Below are 25,932 nucleotides of genomic sequence, written 5' to 3'. Positions count from 1 at the left end.
AAATAATAGTGAGAAAACTCTAACACCATCCATCCTTTCATTTCTTCTGTCTATATTTATACTGTACATCGATTTGGGTGGAACGGTTAACCAGGCTCCTCCACCGTCTGCAGGACATTCACATCTAAAGATACGACACAGTCCAACAACTCCTGCAGCATTAAAGCAGTTTTTATACATTTAAAGGAGAAGAACTTACTTCATCGGCACATGCTTTCGTCTAGGATATGGAAGCTGAAGGTCAAGTTATTCATTATTTCCTTTAAGGTAATTATTTTCTAGTGTTGCTGTAACCTTTAACACATCACTACTGAACACAATTACTGCAGTAACTACTGTCGAGGAAGGCTGCATCACCTACAACCTAAAACTATAGCTGGATACAATAGTACAATCAACTATTAGCCCAGAATAGGAAAGTCATTTTAGAAGCAGAGTAAGTTTCATTCATTATATCGTATACTATACAGATTTTTCCAGACATCCACAAAAGAAAATCCAGTATAATTCAACTTGATATAATTTGTAATGTAATCAGAACCAAGTTTTTCTGGATTATTCTTAGGGTGACATCACTAGAATAACTTAAATACATGCTCGCTGTAAATCTGTAAATCTGCATGAACTGTAAACCGATGTGCTTGAGTGAACCAGATGTTAAAATTACACACGAGAGACTTCAGGTCGACATGTTTTATTACCATGGCTGCATGTGCATTATGAAGTGACGTTAAAAACAACGATTTAACATTTTGTCACGCTACACTGCTGCCCCTACAAGAAGAAGTAGCTCATTAGTGGAAAAGTTTTATAAACAACTGAACCGGTAAATGTACTTATGTCTTGCCGAATCAAATGTTTAATCTAATGCAGTGACATATAGATGATTTTATGTGTGAGTTAAGTGTCATTTTCTACTGCATTATCAAAAAAATAAAAAATAAATAAATACACGTGTGCTAAAACATTGTAGAAGTAAATATTGGAAACATTAATGATTTAGGAAGTTGCTGTTGGAGTTAACATCTGGTCAATTCCAAACTGATTTTTATGTTTTATTTTTTGAAACAATACATTATTTGGTGAGTAAAAGCAACAGTGCTATATGATTTCACCAACAAAAGCAAGCATCATTCATAAAGATTTCAGGCTTGGTCTCAACCCTGGCTTCAGATGGAATGATAGACTATAGTTCAACACGCACAACAGGTTCAGATGGAGGTGTAAATGAATATGTGTCACGGCGGAGCACTTTGGGCCTTCTGCGGGCGGTCAGAGAGGCACGGCGCAACCTCAGAATCACATATGTGGGTTTCCTACCATTTGTCTCTTTTGTTCCGATTCAGTCAGTGGTGATTTAGGGAAGAATGGGCATGCTGTGATGTTTTAAGAGGGATGGTTGTGCGGTCAGAGCTCCAGACAGCAGATGTGGACTTACATCTTAGATTAGAAAGCTACTGAAGCTCAGACCTGCTGCTGCTCAATACTGACAATAACAGAGTGGCTGCTCACTGGCGTCCCAGCATGTGTACGTGTGTGCTGTGCTGGTGTCCACCAGGTGCTTGTACCACAAAACCAGTATAGTTTGCTAGCCACACATCATTCACACATCCCAAATAACTGTGAGCACCAGGACATTTCGGACTCAGTCACTCCCCGTCTCTAAACCGTCCTAATCTAAAAATAGTAGTAGTAATTATAATAAGGTTTTGATTTAATACTATGTTAATACAAACTTTTAAACGTTTTATTTATTAAAAATCCTACATTTTGGAACGATGTAAATTTGCACAAACATTAACACATCAGGCAGGTTTAGATTTTATTTTTCTGTTTTCTTTTCAACAGTTCTCTCAAGCTTCTGTGGCAACATTGGTGTTTCTTCTTGCTGGGTAAATGTTATTAAACTCTTCATAATTTCATAGATGATCTATGTGTTTTCACATTCATAGTGCAAACTGATGCAGCCCCTGAATTGAGACACAGGAAACAGAAATACTGCAAAATAATAATAATAACACTAAATGAGATGAAATAACGTTTCATTTTGGTCAACGAAAATTAAGAGACATTTTATCATAGTTTTTATTTTGTAAACCACATTTAGTCTAGTTTTTATTCATCAACAATATTGCATTATACATTTAATTATAGTCATTGTTACATGACCATGAGCAACGATCTTTAGTCATAACTTTAGTTGACGAAAGCAACACTACTCTTGCTGCTGCATTTTGGACTAGCTGGAGTCTGTTTAGTTAAGTGTGCAGAGCAACCTCTAAATAAAGCATGACAATAATATAACCTTGAGATCATGAACGTATGAATTAACGTTTCTGCATTTGACTTTGAGAGCATAGGTCGTAATTTAGATATATTTTTAAAGATGGAAAATGCAATTTTATAAATGCTAGAAACATGGTTTTCAAATGAAAGATTGCAATCAAATAATATGATAGCAAATAAAATAATATTAAATAACCTAGGTTTCCAACTGATGACAAAGAAAATTAACAGAGCATCCATCAAGTGTTAGACAGTGTTTTCGTTTATTAAATGCAGAGGTTTCTGGTCCAATAATTAACACCAGAATTTAGCTGTAAGAAATTACTCGTCATCCAGTTTTTTATACCGACTACGCATTTTTTACCTCTTTAAATATTGTGGTACTAACCCCACCAAACACAACAGTGGCCAAAAGTTTTTTTTTTATTTTATGACCCCATATTTAACTTAAACCATCAAAATACAAGGGGGAAAAACAGTCGGGACAGTAGGCTGAAAATCTGTTGGTGTGTGGTGTGCTGTCTTTGTCACATTGCGGCATATCACACACTATAGGTGTCAGGTGTTTGAAAATTAGTACTAGTGGTGTGGCTCCAGGAACAAGTTTGGGAAACACTTCTTTAGGGGGACTGTTATTGCACGTGGAAAGCTTTGCCTCATGGGGATAGACATATGCTGGCCAAATAATGCTCCCCTTATATCAGTAACTCATTATTTTACACTTTTGGTTGTGCATGATGTTGCATCCACAGCTTTAGGTGTCAGTATAAGTCCTGAATAGCTGCCGTATTGATCAGAACATAACAAACAAAGAGTAATGCTCACACCTTTCTTTACATAAATAATAATATTTATTATAAAATTTACAAGAAGTTAAAAAGCATAGTTCACTCAAAGTGAAAATTCTGTCATCATTTAGTCACATATAATCATGTTGTTTCAAACCTGGATGACTTTCTTTCTAAACTTTTGTCAACAACTTTTCTCCTTTTCAAGGAGAAGGTCATGCAAGTTTGGTTGTCATGAGAGTGAATGACCCCTTTAGGATTACAAATGCTTAGCTGAATGATGCTTAAAAATGCTAGAGCGTACAATACTAATTAATACATAAACATATTTCCACACAGACAACATATTTGAGAGGAAAGGAGAGAATCATCATTTTAAACATTTTTAATCCAATATCCTGCCTCTTAACATGCAAACATATAATCCATATAAACCAAAATCAGTGGTTTTGAATTATGGACCTGATGCAGATTCAGGTTATCAGTTCACAAGGAAAGAGAGTGTGCCAAATTAGGGAGACATACAAAATGGCTTAAATTTTAATTTTTTTTAATTAATTCATTAGATAATTCATTAGGATGTTGAGGTCTTGTATTTTTTCTGTTATGTTAAACACTGCTCCATGCAGCACAAACTTTGTTCTTATACTGTATGAGGTATTATAATCTCAGATATGTATTATATATTTGTTTGAAAATGTTTGAATGCTGTTGCAATCTGTAGCTGTGTATTGTTGTATACCATTTCAGATGGATTATGCTTCATGATTTGATTGTCATCAAATTCTCAAAAGATATGAAAGGGTTTTGTCCAAATCCTGGAAGCACTTCAACACACAATCCATACCATTTTATATATTTATTTAAATAAATAAAGTACAGTGACATTTAATCTATTATTTCCAATCAAAAATCAAGTACATTAGTGTGGAATACATATAAACATTTATTATATATATATATATATATATATATATATATATATATATATATATATATATATATATATTAGAGAGAGAGAGAGAGAGAGAGATACTCAAATGGCAACAAAGGGGTTAACAGACAGCCAACGTCAGTATTTGGGGGTTGGCAAATTCTATCCATCTAGGATTTATTAATAAACATTAAATAAAGTTTTCAGATGATCAACTCTGGTAAAACTCATCTGCCATATGTGATCATATATGATAGATCAATTTTATATCACATGCACTTTTTTTATTAAAGCAAGCAGAACACTGATCTGTAAAGAAGGCTTTCCCAGAAATGATTTGCCAGATGGTCAGCCCAAGTTGATTATCATGTTTAGCATATAAGTGTCAGGTTATCTGAGTGAACGTCTATTATTCACATTTCAGCAAGAATCATGAGTGCAAAAATAATCACATATTGCAAACACGGTTACATGTACTGTACGTAGATTTCCCACCTCTGTAATATCACACCAAATACGTCACATGTTTTTAATATTCCATGTTTCATCAACCATATCTTCACTGAACAGTATAAAACTAATGTTTTTTTTTTGTTTTTTATCAGTAACCAATGTGGACTAAATTACTCCATGCTATATTTATTTTCAGACCTAACACAGAGAAACTGTCATTTGTAAAAATGGCTTTGAAGTGACATTATCAGCAAATCCCCCCCCCCCCTCCCCTCTATGCACTTTAGAGCATTACCAGACGCAAACACTTCAGTTTGGTGTTTGGGCCTATGCAGCCCTGTCCATTGGTTTTTTAATGCATGTCATGCATTTTTTTATACAAATGACATGAATGGGACACAGACACACACAAACATTGTTCTCTGTATGTGGATTTTTTTCTTCTTTCTTTCTTTCATGTAGTAACAGATGTCTGTATCAACAGTAACAATGAATTACAGTAACACACACACACACACACACACAAACTGAACTTTAAATTCAAAGCAGTTAAAACAGGCTAAGCAAAGACACAAGAAGCAGGATTTATTTGATTTGTTACAAATAATTGCATTTGTTTTGCATATATGCCAAATGGAAAACCATGTTCATGCTCAATTTCCAAGGTGGACCTATTGCATGATGTAGCATTATTATTATTAATATACCTTATTTGAGTGATTTGTAAAAAGCATTTGGTAATATAAAGGTTTTATAGAGTTTTTCATTGTTTACAAACACAAACAAAGCAGATATAAGTCCATGTGAACCCTTTTGTGTTTCAGAGAATCAGTTCTTGCTTCCTTTGAGACGGAGCTGGACCGTCAATCAGAGACCTGTTATTCAATCTTGATACCTTCTTCTTTCTATATGGAAATTGCTCATTCTGTATCTACATATATTTTCACAACAATTCTGTATAATTCATGCTGACACATGGTAACAACAAGCAGGAAAAAATACAATGTATTAAATGTTTCTCAGTACACATTCCTGTATATACATGCCACTACACCACTCCACCAGATTTGATAGAAATATTATATTATTTTATAGAATTTTACCCAAAGAGCTGTGCATCAGACTGTGATAAATCTCAAACATTAAGAAGCCTAACTAAAATGTAAATTAAAAAGTATAGGATTTAAGTCTGCTTTTTAAATTTACATTCAGTTATATATAAGCACATACCTTTCAACGAAACAGATTGAAGCTGGTACATACTTTCACCTTTTGTAAACCTTTTTATATATTATCACGATATCTTAGCGTTTTTGTGTATCCCTTTTTCAATTCTGTCGTTCTTTATGCTTAATTCATCAAGTGCTCAGAGGGGTCTCGAGTAAAGCTGATCCAAACTCTTCTTTTTCTCGTTTTTCTTCATTCTTTCCGTTGTGTTGAGAAATCCGCCCCTTGACTGTTTCATGTTCATCTGTTCCAGATCTGAAGGTAACGCACAACAAATTCGAATCCTTCAAAATATCGAACATTCCTTTCTCTGCTGCTTCTTCTCTCGGTTTCCGAGGGCCATAGAGGGTCCGCCTTTTGGAGCGCCTTGAAACTCCTCCTTATCTGTTTTCATCATCTAACCATGGACGCCTTGAAACCGCAGACCCAGTTATTTATTTATTTTTTCCAGATATCCCAATGCGGACTGGCGAGCAGCCAATCAGAGTCTTGTTTACACTCGGTGATTGACAACACGCTGGCAAAGTGCCAGCCAATCAAATCCCCCTCCTTTTTTGTTCATAAACCTACATACAGGCTGTTAGCGTTAAACTAACGCAAACTATAACTTTCAGTACAGCTGCAATCATTTATACACTTGAGGTAGCCTATATATGGATCTGTCGCACTTCGATTTTTAGGCTCTTTACTATTATTATTATTTTACTTTAAATAATGTTTGTTTTCATTTGTCACGTGTATTGATTGATGCTTATTCTTAAAGAAAATAAATTAAATACATAGCTACCCGTTTGACGTTGAAAAAGCGGCTACAGAGTAACTGGCTCCAGGTCGGAATCCTGTGCTAGTTTGTAAAGGAATATTAAAGGTTTTAAGACATTGTAACCAGTCTTTAGTATTGTGCTTGAATTTGCCGCTCGCCTCATTGCTCTCGCTCTCCACGTCTGATTCCTATTGGTTACTGATTTCGACCAATCAGAAGGCGGAGTGACCCCGGGCGAGCGACGCCAGCTCATTATCCTCAGTGAATCTGACCAATGAGCGCGTGTGTTTACTCGGCCGGTGTTGAGAGGCTCGATCGGCGCCGGACAAGAGGATCGCCGTGTGGAGACTCGATTCGCGACTTCAGTGGCCTATAGACGCCCGTTACCGGCGAACGACAGCTGCTTCCATCGCATGAGGGGAACTAGGACTGAACCACTGAAATATGCTTTTTAAAATAAGTGACATCATTGCTCTGAATATTTTTCTTAATTTCTAATTACAATTATTTATTGTTATGCAAGGATATAACACACCAGTAAGTAATTCATTTATTTATTTTATGTCATGGTTGTGTCGCCTTATGTCGAATAAAAGATTCAAAGACTTTGTTAATAATGTTAACTACCGAAACAACAAACAATTATGGTTCAGCATCCACAAGGGAAATGTAAAACATATATGCCTAAATGTCAAATAGTTAATCAATATATGCACTATATCACCGTGCTACAGGCCGCATTTATTCCCTTCATTTAAAAATTCTAATTTATATTTCTAAGGCATTTGTTTGATATGTAATTTTGCTAAATTAATATTTCTCAGTTTAAGCCAGTACGGCCCTGTTAAGTTTACAACTCAAATTACAAGTAATATTTTCATGTATTCTGTAATCACCCACATATTTAAAATATCTGTATTCATATATGTATATATGTATTTCTGCTCAATATTTGTAAAATATATATTTATTGTTAAATTAGAATTATTTTATCAAAATATAGCTACTGCATTTCATTCTCTGATTTGAAACATGATAAGGAAAAAATAAAAATTCAACCTGTCTCATCCAAATTTCCAGTTGTCCTTTATTATAAGATTTAAATCGGCGTTTTTCTTCGCTGATCAATGCTTATCTGTAATGATCGATTCTGGTTTATTTGGGATCGGCGCGAGAGAGGCGCGTTCTTCAGCTGAATAACACTACCGACAGACAAGCTATAAAAATAATGTGCATGGCGTTGTGAGTTTCTGTCCTCGATGAACACAAGATACCCAAACGAGTTATGCTTTTTGCTCACTTTGACATGGAAAGACGAGTTTTCGAGCATTTTACGTTGTGCATTGTCATGCACGAGACAAAACAACTGCTATTTGCATCAATGATTATGCAAAATTATAACAACATTCACGATTCGGCTGTCGATACAAAGCATTTAAGTATACAATTGCATGCAAAAGCTAAGTTTTAAACAAAGCATGCAGTGAGTGATTGAATGTTGTGAAATGGACGGCTGTTGTGGAGAGTGCTGGAGCTGCACGGTAATGGCTGACGGAGAGCAGTCCTCACACGGAGACAAAAGCTGCTCGCTGAAAGGCCACCTTGGTTTGTATGCATGGCCTGCAACAGCGGGAAACACTGCATTTATTTCACTTGTATCTTTTCTGAAAATGCTGCCATTTATAGTACTCTGCGCATTTCAATTAAGGAGCTATTTAAATAATTCATTTATTGTGTGACATTTGTGCAATTTTCTTCAAATCTCCACAAGAAAGAGAGAGAGAGACAGCACAAAAGGCTTGTTGAAGGGAACAGATAAAACACAGGAATATCAGTAGGCTGGAACTCGACACTAGATATTGTGTGTTCGGTTCTGTTAGATTGAATTGCTCCACATAAAAGCTAAAACAGGTCACCCAGATGAAAGGAAATGCAGTTGTTTACATACGCACACACACTAACACACTAACACACACACTCATGTCATTCAGTGTATTCTGATAAAAACTAAAAATGACTTAAAATGTATTTCTGTTCAAATCGTAGGCTATTTACAGTTTATATGTTGTTGCTTTTTATCATAATGGTTTGGTATAAATTGCTAATTAAGAAAGTGAACCGATGCCATTTTTATTTATGCATGCATCTCACGATAGCAATGTAAAACAAAATTGACATTATATAAAATATGATAGGCTTACTATATAAAATATCACAATATTTTTTTATCAATTCCTCTTTCGCATCTAATCAATGTCATCATTGTTTATTTTTTTCATTGTCATTCACACCACGCACGTGTCTTAAAAACGATGTGATTTATTTAGTCAGATTTTACTAATGTGTAAATGATTTCTAACAATAAAAACAATCAAGAGACTGAACTGAAGTGGACATCGATATCCTGGAAACAATATAGCTGTCACTTTTCATGCTCAGCGTTGGCTTGTCGTTTGTTTTTCATCATATATGTGCATGTCTGCAATTATAAAACATGAAGTTAAGATCTTAATTTAAAACATAATTGTTCTCTGTTCTGGAAAAGGTGTGCGTCTTCATCACGTAGCCTATCGATGCACTAAGGAACGGTCTCTTCTCTATTAGGCCTATTCAATCACTGCTATATGGACTTTTCACATGATTTCAATGGACGCCTAAAAAACTAATGCAGCTCTTCTCTAAGCGAATGCACTGCATCACAATTATATTAGATGCAATTTTCTTTTATGCGACGCATACAGAGCGCATGAAGCAGATGTACGTTATCTGTGGTGGTGTGCCATACCGAGATTATAACGTCTCTTCTTTCTTTCTTTCTTTGTAGAAAAGATGATTGAGGACTTCAATCTGAGCAGGAGAGGAGCGCTTTCCACTGAAGCAAACACAGACGGATTACAGTACATCGGTTTCATCTGATTTCCGCTCGATTTTGGATTATATCGGCTGTTTTCTTTGGAATGGAGGGTCGTGATTTCTCCGCTCCGGCACATCTCCTTTCAGAGCGGGCCACTCTAGTGCATCGCGCCGCCTCTCGCATCTCCTCCTCCGGCCACGGCTCTGTGCAGCATGCGCCTCATTTTCCAGCCGGGAAATATTACCCATCTCACTTACCGATGGCGGCGCATTCAGGTTTGTTGCGTTTTCTTTGATTCGCTGGCATTTCAGTGGAAGCTCAACAAAGAGGTTACACACTGTTTGAGAGAATATTCAATGTTCATGTTTATATCAGATCTGTATTTGATTAGGCTATTGCTTTTGCAGGATTTTCTATGGTAGGCTATACACTGCTCTGAAAAACCTATAACATCGCATCAAATAACCCACATAGCAACTCAAGGACCACTTACACCGAAATCTGGTTACAGGATGTTTTTTTATTTATTTTTTATTATTTTTATTTTGCTTATTTCAGGTGCTACAATGAACCAAGTTAGATAGATAGGCATATCTAGGTTTTTTTTTTTTAATATATCCTTGCTGATTAAGTCCAGACTTAAAACTTAATCCTTTTGTCTACATGAACCGAACTGTGTAGGTGTAAATGTGATTTTGATAAATATCAGATGAGCACATCTTGGTTTAATATGAATTGTGACAGACAACGGTTATTGGGCATATAGCTAACAGCTAATGTTTTCTGTAAGGCAGTGTATAAACTGCCCTTCAAATTACGATTTAAGAACATATTAAAACAATGGACGTTTTGAATAACAGAATACACGTGATATCTTTTAAACAAAGCCTATTATTATAATAATTTTGTTGTTGTGTGTGTGTGTGTGTGTGTGTGCATTTGTAGATATTTATTATTTGATGTACCTATACATTTTAATGTTTAATGCTTAAATTCAAACTTTCCATTTATTTTAGCACACTACAGTATTGGAGAGTTACTGTAGGAATGAGCAATGAGATCTATTCCTATGCATTTCCTTAATACTTTGCACCATTCTTGAAGAAAGAGACACATGACCCATTATACATTGTTCATCAAAAAGGCAATACTTCGGTAATTCACCATCCATACACAATAACACATCTAAATCAGTTGCAAGTCACATAAATATTGCCTTTCAGTGTCTTGCATTTAGATGATTTTGGGAACAAACAAACAAAAAAAAAAAAAAAATATATATATATATATATATATTATAAAAGATTATGATTTTACAATTATTTAGAACAAGTATTAGTCTACAGATTTTGCTTGCTTAAAAAAATGCTGATACCTGTCTTGTTACTTCTGAACTGACTTGTTTCTGAAGTTTCCATACACTCATGTACCCTTACATTTAAATGAATGAGTATTTAGGCTAATGTTAGCTAAAGGGCGCAGGTGTGCTGTTAACGTGATATGACAATGTCTTTTGGTCGTACACTCACAGCTTGCCCCATCATGCAGCCGTGCCCTTAACTGTCATCACTGTTCAATGATTGAGACAGGTGAGGTATTGTATCTACAGATAAAATTAGCTGAGCTCAGAGTTTTATAGCTTTGTCTGGAACATTACCGTCTCAAGCGTGATTCATGTGGTGACATTCAACCTGTGTGTTATTACTACACCACCACCACCGCTACACCTTCATTCTAGAGGAGGACGGCGGACGGAGGGCAATTTTGCTTTGTCTAAGGTTGATGAAAGGCACTGTTTTAACACTGTTGTCAGTATCTACCAGGACAAGTAAAAGAGGATGCACATTAGTGATAGAATCATATATATTTGAGATTTCGTCGGCTGACAACTGCTATGTTACATTGGGCATTTTTATCTTTTCATATTTTATAGAGAGGTTTGATTAAATATTGCATAATATATGTGTATAAAATATGTTAAGACATTAGTCATTAAAGGCAAAATGTGCTGAGCATTCCTTCTTTCAGCCAAGTTGAGCCGATTGGGATGCCCAAACAAAACAATGCTTTGATAGCTTAAAGGGATACTCCACCCAAAACGAAAATTTTGTCATTAATCACTTACCCCCATGTCGTTCCAAACCCGTATAAGCTTCATTTGTCTTCGGAACGCAATTGAAGATATTTTGGATGAAAACCGGCAGGCTTGTGACTGTCCCATTGACTGCCAACTAAGTTACACACTGAAAGAAAACAGTGCATCCTTGTGGTGCGGCTAAACACAGAAGAGCCTAGTTTGAGTGATGTGGAGAGACACAGAGGAGACAGATGACAAAGGAATTGTTGAATGAAGTCATTATTTTTGTTTTCTTCGCTTACAAACAGTATTCTCTTCGCTTCAAAAAACAAGCTCTATAACATTACAGTTGAATCACTGATGGCAGATGAACTATTCTGACAATGCTTCAGTCACAAGCCTCCCGGTGTTCATCCAAAATATCTTAAATTGTGTTCTGAAGATGAACTGAACTGAAGCTTTTATGGGTTTGGAGCGACATGGGGGTAAGTGATTAATGTCAAAATTGTATTTTTGGGAGAGACTATTCCTTTGACACTGTGATCAACCTATTATTGTGCAGAGTGTGCATATCTTGCAAAAAATAAAAAGTTCCAAAGTAGTCTACCACTAATGTATATGTAACTAAACAAATACCATTATTTATTTAATTAGAGTTAAGCTAAGAAACACACAATAGTCAAGAAAACCAAGCTGGATGGTCACCAAACCAGTTTTTTTTCTCTTTAAGTGAACGGAGCAGTCAATAGCGTCCCACAGGCGTGAAGGGGGTGTTAGCTGCTTTAGTGGATTCTCTCTATCCCTCCAGGGACTGTCTCCCTCACGGCCTCACATCTATTCTTTACAAAGAACATGAATATTTCAGGGAATTGATGTACAAATGCATTCAGATGCAGGTTGGGATCCAGGCAGAGTGAAAGACCTTCTGTGGTGTCTTTCAGTGGCTTTATTATTCAGCTGCTTTTGGACTCGGAGGCTTGTAGAGACAACACTCTCTTTTTCTTTGAAACAGCAATGTTCCTCAAAGACTTATGAAATGTGGCCTCATTTGGCGAAAGCTCTCAATTTCCCTTCTCCTCTATCAGTTCTTTCAGTTGTACCTTTTGGTTTGACGCTTATGCTGGGATTGAATTGCACTTTTGTGCTAATCTATGGGATTTTTTTTAGGTATAGCAATAGCACCTTACCTGTTACAGGAGAAGACATCAATTAATCTCAACTGAGTGTTAAAAACGTGACTTTGCCATGGTTTCATCTTTGGAATCCTGTGCATTTAAAACTGAGATGTTCCTGATTATCACTGCTATACGCTTTACTGTTGTCCATTCTTAGGGTCATGGATTTGAATTGTCATAGACCTACATTAAAACCTACATAGAATTTCATAAAACTTTAATGTATCACGGTTAAAAAAAGTTCCAAAAGAGGTTTTCCAAAGTGATGCCATTAAAGAACCATTTCGGGTTCCGAAAAAAATCTTTTTTTTCTTAGTGTGAAAAACATTTTAATAATCAAAATAATCTTATTCCATCATAAAGAAATAAGAAGTCCATGGATGTTTAAAGTTCTTCATGGAACCATCAGTACCAATAAAGAACTGTATTTTGAAGAGTCTATGCGGTTTTGTCTTGAGCCAATAAGAGAACGACAAAGCAACACACTTTTTTAGTTTTTTATGAAATTCAAAAAAATCAAGCTAATTCTACTCTTTATGTGGCTTAATTTGAACTGTTTAAACACAATAATGACTGGTTTGTGGAGTTGTTTAACAGGTCCTTTCTAGTAAAAAATAAAAATAAAATAATTTTAAAGCATTATCATGTGTAAGCATATTGTTATTGAGTCTTGATGTCTCATTAAAAATGTGGTCTCCATTTCCTCCAAACCCTTGATTCTTCGGTTCTTCTTACCACGTCTTGTATGGGGGGATTCAGTTTGCTTCCTTCCTGCAACCCCCCACACTACACACACACACACACACACACACACACACACACAGACAGACCAGGACCATTGTTTCTGATCACAGCTTTGTGAGTGTTTTACAGCATGTTGCTCAAAGATAAAAACACACCTCCCTCCTCTTTTATTGTTTTGGAGGGGCAGAACGTCCCTGTCTGTCCCCTCACTCTTATATCCTGTCTGGATATCCCAGCAACCCTGCTCAGTTTACAGGTTAACCCTGCTGACTGCCGCTTACCCTTGTGTTTTACTCTCCAGAGGGGGATACATACCTGTACTGGGAGATTTTATTAAAGGGCTGATTACATGAATGTCCCAGAAGAGGGGGTTTGGGGATGTAAAGGCAGGCACACAGGTGTTAGGTGCTGTTATGTAAGCATGTCTGGTGTTTACGGCAGACCTGATGAATGGGTTTGTTGGGAGGCAAGCCATAAAGTCTCTCTCACATCCAAAACAATCTGAGATAGCAGTTTTAGGGCCCACATCAAGGGCTCCACTGATATTGTTAGAAATGGTTTCTATTCTTATCCCGCATGCTTTAAAAAACATGACATCAAAATGTGTTACCTGCTCTCTGTGTTAACAATTCATTAGTGCACATTAATAATAATAAAAAAGGTTTTATCAAAATATATAATAACTTGCTTTGCCTCTACAATACCCCTCTTCTCCAAACACTGTGCTTCCAATCTGCGATTTAACATCAACTTTTCACAATCCAATCATGCGGTGCACAAGTGTTTTGTTTGTGTGTATTTGTTAAGGACATGACTAGAGAGCAGATTATTCAGAGATTCTCATGGCTCTTCTATAGAAAATCCAACCTAGCTGAAACCAGCTCCCCGACTTAGTTCACCCAAAAATGAAAATTTGAGGTTTATCTGCTTACCTCCAGGGCATCCAAGATATTGGTGACTTTGTTTCCTCAGTAGAACACAAACAGAGATGTTTAACTCAAACCGTTGCAGTCTGTCAGTCATATAATGGAAGCAAATGGGAGTCGCGGCTTTGAGAGTCATAAAAACATACACAAAACCAAATTAAACCCAGCGGCTTGTGATGATACATTGATGTGTAAAGACCGAGCGGCAACCTCCCGCTCTCTCTAGTGAAGCCAATAAGGAAGTGACTAAAACTGCAGTTCATCGACTGGCCACTTGAGGCTGGCTGCAGACGAGAGTCAATCCCATAGACTCCTCATGTTAAAATGCACAACTTCACAGCAGAAAAAAAATCATGTTTAAAGCCTGTTGCATAAAATGATTTTGGTCTATATAGCTGATTTTGCCCTTCATGACAACTGTGAGGGGGTGAATTTGTTTGTAACTCATCCGTTTAAATTATATTAAGCCTTAAAGTTCTGCATACTTAAGGGCGTGGCCACTTGAGTGACAGGTGAATTGCCGCTTGCTCACAGTGCCGTTGCACTAGGTGGGCGTGGCTTCAACAACCAGCTCCCGCCCTTTTGCCCATTTTCGATTGTCCGGGAGAGTCACGCGGTGACGCGCTGCCAAGATGGCGACGGCTCGCTCTGCACAAAGGCTTCAAAAACTCTCTTCAGGAGTCTACGGGTGACGTCACGGACACTACGTCTGTGTTTTTATACAGTCTATGGTAAAGACACAAATCAATCAGTCTGTGGAAGAAAATTAACAGTGTTTATATAATTTTTTGTTTCACCGCAATTTTCTGTTTCACCGTTCTTAACAGCCGGTGCGTGACGCGTCTTCTTGCTTTACGTTGGATCGCAGATTTATAAGTGCATTACTATCTCTCAAGTAGACCATTGACAATTTATCTAAATTAGGAGATTATAATGTGTGTTTTACTTAGCTAAATTGACAAAATGCCCCTTTGACGACATTTTGGGACATTATCATTTGAAAAATTACAAAAATAATAATATAATAGGACTAAACACTATAAAAAATATATAAAAATATAACACCAGTGTGCTGTATTTTCATGTTTAGTTTGTTCATATTTAGTATATTTAGCATGGCACCATGCCACACAGCCGCTGCAGGTCAGACGGGCACCACAACTCTACACAAAGAAGACAAGCTGGACGGGCAATCCTTCCTGTATCACATCTATCACGTATTTTACACTTCAGCAGAGGAAGCTCACACTTCCCTTAACTTACAGCAGCTTTCGAAGAATAAGTCATTAAACAAGACAAGCTAAAAAGATGTTTAGTGGACCTGCAGGCCCCCTCCGTCTGTCTTCCTCTCATCAGGCGGCCTCCTGTGCTTGTGCTGCATGTGACAGCTGTTAGGCATTATTAACGGCTCAGGCAGAAAATCCAGATTATTCGTTTTTAATTTCAATTTTATTATTTTAATCTTTCTGGAAAAAAACAAGAGCAGAGAAAAGCATGTTGTGTTTTGTATGGAGGTGGATATTATGGGTCTGTGTGTTAAGGGGTGTTTACTGACCTCAATCATGTGTCTGCCTCACGATGAACCTCTGACTGCTATCATATTCATTACACAGTAACGTCCCTTAACAGTAGTTCATGCATGGACTTACAATGAACAAGACATTTGTAATTGTTCCAGGGTCATTGCAAGTTAGCCTCTACAGAAGGCATCAGTCAAGAGAGGCGGCAGGGGCATTTCCTCCGAGGAGGCAAGGGAGGCAGTGTCTCCTTAAAATATTGGATATTAAAAAGAGTATAAATCCCTCCTTTTTCTATCGAAACTGTACAGTGCAACACCAGCAGGTGAAGTTACAGCCGGAGTCTCTCGTCTCCCCTGAGACCATTGAGTTTTAACAGACCTCCTAAAGCGTGCCGTGAGTTTGGTGGTGGGGGGTAGCTGAGAATGAATGGAGGAAAGTGACATGAGCGTAAACAAAGCCTCCATCACAATATGATTGGATATGACTGGTTATGTTTGGCTTTGATTGGTTCATGAGATAAATCCCGCCTCTTGTGTTCATGTGCGTTTCATGTTCAGAAATCAGTCTGAATGAACAGTGTAAGGGCATTTATTGGAAAAAGTAAACAACTGACACACTTAATCACTTTATGTCAAAATTAGACTTAAAATGGTCTGAATACTTGATCTGTGGGAGTTTTTAGTGAGTAATCAGTTGTTTTTAATGCGAACAAAATTATAGTGAAAAGTTGACTATTAATAATAGTCTAATAATAGTTCAACGTTAATTCACAAATAAAATATATTGAATGAAGTATATTGTTACTGCCTTAAGTTATTATTTGGAATAAATTTTAAAATGCCCAAAAGCACTCGATGAGATTCATACTTCGCCTTAATAAATAGAACATTGATCACATTGTTAATGTAAAAATATAAAATAGAATTGTTTATTTCTGATAGTGTACTGTATGTTATGGTTATTTAACCAGAAAATGGGTCTTGAACATTAATTTACATTTGATAAAAAAAAGAAAAGAAAAGAAATTTTATACAACTTTGCCTCCTCATTTCAGAACACCACGAAACACCACTGAGAGGTAGATTACCTCAAAAAAGTAAAAAATAAATAAATACATAAATATAATAATAAATATATATATATATAATCCTTGGTTTGTACAAGCAAATGAAAACGTCTTGACAGGTTCACGCAACACAACCTATATTGTCCCATTGAATTTTGTATTTTTATTGTATTTCAATCAGAATTTGTCTGTCTCTAATCGGTTGTGTGTGTCATCAGAGCGACAGACTTCACTCATACACTGTGCTGACTAAGAGTTAAATATACATGCTGCATTCTTCTGAAGAAAGTGTCGGCCCTATTGTGCAAAAACAAAGATTAGCATCAGAAATCCTAATTCAATCAGTCTCGAGGGAGGCTGAACGCAGCTGCCTGCTTGTGTCTCAAATGCACAGTGAGTGAGTGTAGAGTGCATTGTCATTGATTGTCACAGACACCTTGCATAATGTTTTTGTAACTTATGCATTTAAGGTAATAATCTAACTCAAAGCTTTTTAAAACAAGGACCCTACATTTGTAGAATGCTTACAATCATATTGAGAAATAATTTTATACTTAATCACCTGAGATAAATACTGATGAGTACAAAAGAATAATCATGCAAATACAATTGCTGTATGATGCATTAATGACCAGAATGCTTGTGTAAAACGGTTGATGTACTGTACATTGTACTGTACTGTACTGTAATTCATTCATATCCATTTATAAGTGCAGAAAATATTTATACTCTACATAGGATACATACTGTATACTACATAAGTAATATGCGTATCCTTTGTCCTCAGTGTGCCCTATAGTGCACATCTTGACCACTAGGGTACACTGCCTCCTCTGTCTCTCTCCCTCTCTCTCTCTCTCTCTCTCTCTCTCTCTCTCTCTCTCTCTCTCTCTCTCTCTCCCTCTCTCTCTCTCTCTCTCTCTCTCTCTCTCTCTCTCTCTCCCTCTCTCTCTCTCTCTCTCCCTCTCTCTCTCTCTCTCTCTCTAGCTCTGATCAGTAAGTTTTGTTTTGTCAGATGGGAGGTTAAAATGACAGCACAGCGTCATTCTGTTTATAAAGAAAAAATGTGGGCAAATCTGAAATAAAGCCTTAGTTGCATGTTTGTATTCACTTGTTGAATATTTTGTATTTCTATCCTGAAAACCTTTAGCTAGATCCAGTTACTGGAGCAAAGGTGAGCATGACTATTTCTGATCATAGTAATGATTTGAACAAACCCTAAACACTTTGGTGTTTTATTCGTCTCTTGGTGTTTTGTGCTACAGACATGAATGATGCCTCAATTCAAGTGTTCTGTTGCTTTTCTAACCATTCAGGTTTATGATTTTCACCTGGCTGATGATAAAATGTGGCAAAGAACCTGGTAATAAACCTTCTAGACCTCCAAGGAAAGATCCTTATCTAGTGACTATCACAAACATTTAAAGGGATAGTTCGCCCAAAAATGAAAATTAGATGTTTATCTGTTTACTCCCAGGGAATTCAAGATGGAGGTGACTTTGTTTCTTCAGTAGAACACAAATTATGATTTTTAACTTCAGTCATTGCAGTCTCTCAGTCGTAAAATACAGGGCAATGGTAACAGAATCTATGAGAGTAAAAAAAAAAACAGTATTAAACCCTGCGGCTTGTGACGATACATTAATGTGTACAGACACAAAACGATCAGTCTGTGCAAGAAACTTAACAGTACTTATATAGGATTTTACCTCTGATACAATCTTAGGCTAGGTTTACACTGCAGGCTGAAACCACCCAATTCCATGTTGAAGTAGGTGGGAACGAGAAGATAAACAACAACCATGGGAACGATGCTGCTGAGACCAGTCAATGGAAGGGAAGCGGGGTCACAGATTGAATTAATATTTGGGGTGACAGCTCTATTCAGGCCAAACTCTAGGGCTCTTATCAGAACCGGGTGGTTTACGAAAACATTTCCAACGAAATGGCCGAGCGTGGTTACAGACGATCCTGGCTCCAATTCCAGCGAAAAATATAAAGCCTCCGAGCCAAATACAAACATCCATGTTTAACGTTAACAACGTTCCGCAAACAACGATAGACCTCATTCACCGTTGAGTACTCTTCTGCGCATGCGGGTCACTTCTGGGTCATTTCACGTTCACACAGGAGATCACAAAAGTTTGCATTTAATTGGAAAGGTGAACGGCCTTGCAAAAAAAAATTAATTAATAAATCGGAATTGAGCATTAAGCCTTGTAGTGTGAACGTAGCCTTAATTAGGAGTTTCAATGGTCCACTTGAGATATAGGTGGCGGTAATGCACTTATAAGTCTGCAATCTGCCATAAGGCAGAAGAAGAAGAATGCCTCATACGCCTGCTGCTGTGAAGTGCATTCACAAGAGTTTTAACAGTTCGGACATTAAGTGAATCAGAGAAAAAAAAAAAAACCCTAAATAAGTAATGTTCAGTTTCTTGCACAGACTGATCGTTTTGTGTCTTTACACATCAATGTATCGTCACGAGCATGGTTTAATACAGATTTGTCTGTGCATTAGGGCTGTGCAAAAATTCAAATGCGATTTTCACGTGCATCTCATCAGTAAAGACGCTCCTGTAATAAGAAGTATATCTCCAGCACGTGCGTTCAGATCAGGGTTGCCAGGTTTTCAGAACAAATCCTGCCCACTTGCTTCTCAAAACTAGTCCCAAACTAGCCCAATCGCGTTTCCCCGATAGAAATTGAATCCCAGGGTTAAAATAGTTTTTTTGGCAGGGTTGCCTTGGTAAAATTCACATTTTAGGGGCTAAATATCACGTAATTGGTATTGGGGTTGCTTCAGCCCACGAACATGAAAAACAACCGCAGACTTGGCAACACTGGTTCAGGTGGAGCGACATTTACTAAACAGAGCCATAGTCCACGACAAGCTACACAAATCACTTTCAGAATGGACAAAGAATCGCCTCCGATTTTGAAATCGATTTTGTCTGGATTTTCTGTGAACTATGGCTCTGTGTAGTAAAGGCCAACAAGTGTTGCCATGTTTGTGGTTGTTTTTCATGTCAGCCGGTCGAAGCGACCCCAATACAAATAATGTGATGTTTAGCCCCTAAAATGCAAATTTTACCAAGGGAACCCCGCCAAAAAATGTAATTTTATCGCATGGAACAAATTGGGCTAGTTTTGTTTTGAAAACCTGGCAATCCTGATCTGAAATCACGTGCTGGAGATATACTACTAATCACAGGAGAGCCTTTACTGACGAGATGCGCATGAAAATCGCATTAGATTTTTTTGTACAGCCCTACTGTGCATGTTTTTTTATTCTGTTACCATTTGCCATACCTTTTATGACTGAGAGACTGCAACGACTGAAGTTAAAAATCATAATTTGTGTTCTACTGAAGAAACAAAGTCACCTACATCTTGGATGCCCTGGGAGTAAACAGATAAACATCTAATTTTGATTTTTGGGTGAACTATCCCTTTAAGGACTCTTTTGACTCGGCCAGTAAACGATTATCTAGAAACCACCCACAGCACTACCATGGCACTGAATGTTGGATACAGATAAGTTCAAAGCAGATTCACATTAAGAAACAGGAAAATAACAGTGTTAATGTTGTAAAATTAAACAACTATGAAACAAGTTATAGTAGACAATTGTGACATTATTCAGCTCAAGCCAGTTTAGTGTTGATTTCATTCAAAGTTATCATTTTGTTTTCATCCCAGTGGCAGTGCATTTAAATTGTTAATATCACTCAATATTAATTGCCTTTAAACCCCTCCAGTGTGATCCACTCCCTATATTTCTTCCTGAAATATAAGAATCTAGTAAGATATCTGCTGGAAACTTGCAGCAGTGGTTTAGTTTAAGACTCTGAGCTTGAAAAGCACATTGTTTAGTGTGGAGATGGTTAAAGAGGTTAGTGCGAGGGATTAGAAGTGTATAACATCGATCTAATATTAAAGAGACAGCTGCGGTGCAGGAGTTAATCCCGTGCTATGGGGCAGGAGTGATGATGGTTCCTCTCTGGAGGCCGTGGGGAGATCTAGGCTGGATTTATGGCTCTGAGGGTGTAACGTGGCGGGGGCTGCCTGATCTCTCCAGTGGCAGGTGTTTTCAGTAAACGGCTGCAGGTGCATGCACAGAGCCCGATTAATAAACTAGCTGCTGCTGCATATAATACACTACTAACCATCACTCTGAAGTGACACCAGTGATCAGTAATGGAAACGATATGTAAAGTGCACATTTTGTTGGATTTGAAAGTTAGAAACCGCTCTCTACTGAAATATGTCAAATAGAGACCTCATTTGTAATTTTGCAATTGTGGCATAATCTCAATATTTTTGTTGCGAGTAACAACAAAAATATTGAGCACACATTTTTCATTTTTAGATACACCAACACACACACACACACACACACGCATGCACACACACACACACACACACACACACACACACATATGCTGATTTATTATCATACTGGAAACACTTTTTTCAGGATTCTTTGAAAATTAAAAAGTTAAAACAATATTTATTTCAAATAGATTTTTTTTTTAAATAAATTATTTTTTATTTCAGCAAGGCTGTGTTTAATTGATCAAAAGTGATAGTAAAGACATATATTGTTATTTCTATTTTGAGTAAATGCTGTTCTTTTTAGCATTTTGAATGATTACAAATACATTTTAAGAACTTCATTTTCTAGAAAGCTTTTTTTTTTTAATCAGTTGCTGAGTTTACAATATACATGAAATTGGTTTAAAACGACTAAATTACTGTTTATTTCAGATGCCATCTCACAGCAGTGTAGCAGTGTACTGTTTGAAATGTATCACTGCACACTGCACACTGTTTCACTGCCTGTTTTTAGATAGTGTTCAGTAGATGGTGTTTACTGTGTGGTATTCAGTAAGTAATCAGTTAGTATTCCTCTCCAGACATAAGCCTTGTTTGTGGTCTGCTTGTGTTTGTGTGTTGCTTGGCTCGGAGCTGTGAGTTATGTATCAGTGGCAGGACAGCGGCTGTTTCCTGTGAGATGGTGATAATTGCAGAGAGGTCATGCTATGATTACAGGCTGTCTGATGCTCTGATGTGTCGTCGTCGTTCTCTGGCCGTGTGTCAGTAGCTGCTCAAGTGGCTGAGAGCCTCTGGCCATTGCTTTGTAAAGATGGGTGTGTGTGTGTGTGTTTTGTTCCTTTACAGGTTGTTTCATCTCTTCACTTTACAGCTTGTTGTCTCGTGTAGCCAGATGTTTGACTGAAAGAAATATTACATCTTACTCTGGCCCATTTAGACGCAAAGATCCAAGTGACTGACATGGAAAACAAGCGATCGGTCACAGTTGGTTTTGTTTTTATTTGCTTTTCATGGGTGGATTAATCTGAGGTATATTATTACACTATAAAAGACATTTAAATAACGATGCTGCAGTTTACGCAAACTATTTATAAGTCTCTTTTAAACTGAAAATAAGCGCAGACAACTTCATAGCAGAGTGTTGAGTGCTGAATATAGAGTTAGTTTTCATTGTATCTACCTAGTTAGAAAAAAAAAAAGTTTGCCTATTAAAAAACTTTACTTAAAATTAAGACACTCAAAAATTGACATCATCTTGGGAAGACAAGTTCATTTTCTCATTAATTGTAGTAACTGCTTTTGTCATGATTGACCCCTTTAGAGGTCATTCCACAGCAAAATGTGTCTTTTAAAATGTATACAAATGAGTGACTGATATCATTAGCAGTCAGATTTTTGGTAAACTGAAATAAAAGACAAACCTTGTTAAAGGGACAGTTCACCCAGAAATGAATTCGGTCATCATGTACTCACCCTACACTTCCAAACCTGTTTAATTGTCTTTCTTCTGTCGCCATGAGCCATGAGCTACCACCATTGTGTCCTTGAGCAAGACACTTAACCCCACTTTACAATAAGGTTCATTGCTTAACTACTTTAACTAAGATGAATAAATGCTGTAGAAGTATTATTCGTTCTTATTTACTAATGTTAATTTCATTATTAACTACTCTTTATTAGAAATCTCGGCCTCTGCGATATATCGGTCGACCACTTCTAGTTGCATGCATATATGTTTCATCAGAGACCGACAGTCACATTGACAGGTGGGATGTGTTTGGAAAGCGAGAGCTTACTGGCGTGCAAGTGTGTCTGTATATATCCAGTCACACAAAGATCTGAGTCGATGTTCTTCAGTGAGACACACTTATACTGCCGCTCAGCAGATGGCCTCCTAATGAACACTCTTCTGAATCCTTCAATTCTTTATCACCAGTTTACCACATGGCCACAGTTACTTCCTTTTATATTCAGCCATTTAGTTGAAATGTGTCTCTCTAGTAGCTTTCATCATGGTATACAATATTATCGCGATATTGAAAAAGTGTTTAATATAGCATTTTAATAACGAATTTGATGGTACAAACAATTAAGCAACACACAAAAATGTATAAAGTAAAAAAAAAAGTTTCATACATTAAAATGAAAAAGAAATATAAAGAACAACACAATATATTGAGTTAACATTAGTTAATGCGTTAAATCGTAATCTTAGTTAATGCATTAACATTAACAATGAGCAATAGCTACATTTCTCACAGAAGTTATTATTCTCAGCTCTAAAAATACAGTTCATGTTTGCAGTTTGTTAACTAATAGTCAAGTCACCTTTATTTATATAGTGCTTTTAACAATACTGATTGTGTCAAAGCAACTGAACAACATTCATTTGGAAAACAGTGTCTCAATAATGCAAAATGATAGTTAAAGGCAGTTCATCATTGAATTCAGTGATGTCATCCCTGTTCAGTTAAATAGTGTCTGTGCATTCATTTGCAATCAAGTCAATGATATCGCTGTAGATGAAGTGATCCCAACTAAGCAAGCCAGAGGCGACAGCGGCAAGGAACCGAAACTCCTTCGGTGACAGAATGGAGAAAAAAACCTTGGGAGAAACCAGGCTCAGTTGGGGGGTCAGTTCTCCTCTGACCAGACGAAACCAGTAGTTCAATTCCAGGCTGCAGCAAAGTCAGATTGTGCAGAAGAATCATCTGTTTCCTGTGCTCTTGTCCTGGTGCTCCTCTGAGACAAGGTCTTTACAGGGGATCTGTATCTGGGGCTCTAGTTGTCCTGGTCTCCGCTGTCTTTCAGGGCAGTAGAGGTCCTTTCTAGGTGCTGATCCACCATCTGGTCTGGATACGTACTGGATCCGGGTGACTGCAGTGACCCTCTGATCTGGATACAGACTGGATCTGGTGGCTACGGTGACCTCTGAATAAGAGAGAAACAGACTAATATTAGCGTAGATGCCATTCTTCTAATGATGTAGCAAGTACATGGGTGTTATGTGAAGTGTTTCCGGTTCCGGTTAACCTAATTAACTAATGTTAAATAATGAAGCCTTATTCTAAAGTCTGACCGAATAAGTAAGAATCAAAACATTTCCAAACAATACCTAGCAGATGTTGTAGTCCAGATTAAAATGTAAAAAGGTTGAAAATATATCACCCTGTAAGTATTCAAGTATTTAGTGACGTGATGGACACCATAGAAAATACTAAAATCTGAATGCAATGAAATCATTTAAACACGTTTCAGAAAGTAGTGCAGCATACAAGGTGTTGAGCATTTTCACTAGTTGATGGGAAAAGTCTTCTTTAAATGCATTCAAATAATCGGAATTATTCCTAATAAATAATTATTAATGGTATAAGTACCCACAATAACAATATTGTGCATGTTCATTATCGTGATATATTGTGTAACCAAATACCAGCACATGCCTACTCTATAGGCGGACTGGATGCTGTATTTAGTTTAATAAAAAATTGAACCTTGGATGGATTGGACCCCTGTCCTTCTTGTGTCTATGTTGAATATGCAGATGCAAATGAATTTTACTGTGATGCTTTCTGCTATACATTTATAATTGCCATTGATGGTTCCATGAAGAACCTTTAACATAAAAGAAAAAAAGATTCTTACACTTTACACTCTTTAATTAAAAATACATGTTAGCTTGCAATGCCAAGGTCACGGGTTTGATTGCCAGGGAATCACACATACAGATAAAAATTTGACACACTAGAATACACTGCAAGGTGCTTTGAAAAAGAAAAAAAAACTGTCAAATTAATAAATGCAAATATAATCCATGAAGGTGAGTGGCATTTGTTTGCAGAATGTGACATCTGTGTCTGTCACCTGAACTTGTTACTGTTGCTTTTATGTGACAGCGTGTGTGTGTGTCTGAAGACGTGCTGCTCTGAAACACCGCTATAACTGTGAGTGATTTCATGAGCGTGCCAGGACTCCCCGCCAACTCACGGTTTCCTGGCGGGCCGCGGGCCGGGTGCTGTTCCAGCACGCTCCATCTGGGGAGAGCGCTTCATATGCTGCGTAAATCAGTGTGCCTTTATAGTATGTGTTGTGTGTGTGTGTGTGTGTGTGTGTGTGTGTGTGTAACAGTCATACTGTATTTGTGTTCTTTCAATCCACAGTCCCCAGTGCCCATTTGGTGGCTGATTGGAAAACATAAAGGGTTATTCAAGAGTGAATATGAAGTTTTATGAAATGTGTTTTACATCTTTTTGTTGTGCAGCAAACAGTGCAATATCCAATTCACAAGTGAATGACTCTTATCAGCCTTTTCTTTTAAATGAGTCATTTTTCAATGACTGATCACCTTGAATCAGTGTACCACTGACTGAACTGTGAGGCATTTTCAATCATGTAACATTGAAATGAACTATTATGTGTCCTGTAGGCTTGTCAGACTTCAAGTCTAAGTACTGACTGACACATTAATATGACAGTTTGCGGTTAAGGATATAAATTCATAATAGAGCTTCGTTGTAATACATGGTATTCTGGAGGATAAACTATTCAGATATATCTTTTGGTTATTATTTAGCTTATTCAGGCCCAGCTTATTTGGTTATTAGGTTGAATTGACTGTAAAATGTACAGTGGATAATGTTACAGCATAAAAAATAAAATAACAACAAAACCTCTGGGCAGTTAGTCATTTAATATTAATGTTTTAAACCCACGAGGACAAAATTGACTCATATTACTATTCTTTTGGGGACATTTGGTGCCCATAATGTAGGGAATACCAGG

General features: G+C 37.1%; 1 protein-coding gene across 3 annotated transcripts in view; it reads left to right on the top strand.

Moving 5' to 3' along the window:
• The first annotated feature begins 5,877 nt into the window (after positions 1–5,877).
• The window catches only part of LOC113053203 (BAH and coiled-coil domain-containing protein 1), an 81,284-nt gene continuing 61,229 nt past the window's right edge, over positions 5,878–25,932 (top strand). For all 3 annotated transcript variants that reach the window (XM_026218042.1, XM_026218060.1, XM_026218035.1), the window contains exons 1-2: positions 5,878–6,988; positions 9,276–9,580. In XM_026218042.1, coding sequence (XP_026073827.1) covers positions 9,409–9,580 — 172 coding nt within the window. In that variant the 5' untranslated portion in view covers positions 5,878–6,988; positions 9,276–9,408. The remainder of the gene's footprint in view (positions 6,989–9,275; positions 9,581–25,932) is intronic.

This window comes from Carassius auratus, chromosome 3, assembly GCF_003368295.1.
Source record: "Carassius auratus strain Wakin chromosome 3, ASM336829v1, whole genome shotgun sequence".
Classification (NCBI taxonomy): domain Eukaryota; kingdom Metazoa; phylum Chordata; class Actinopteri; order Cypriniformes; family Cyprinidae; genus Carassius; species Carassius auratus.
This window is presented reverse-complemented; position numbering and strand designations above follow the sequence as displayed.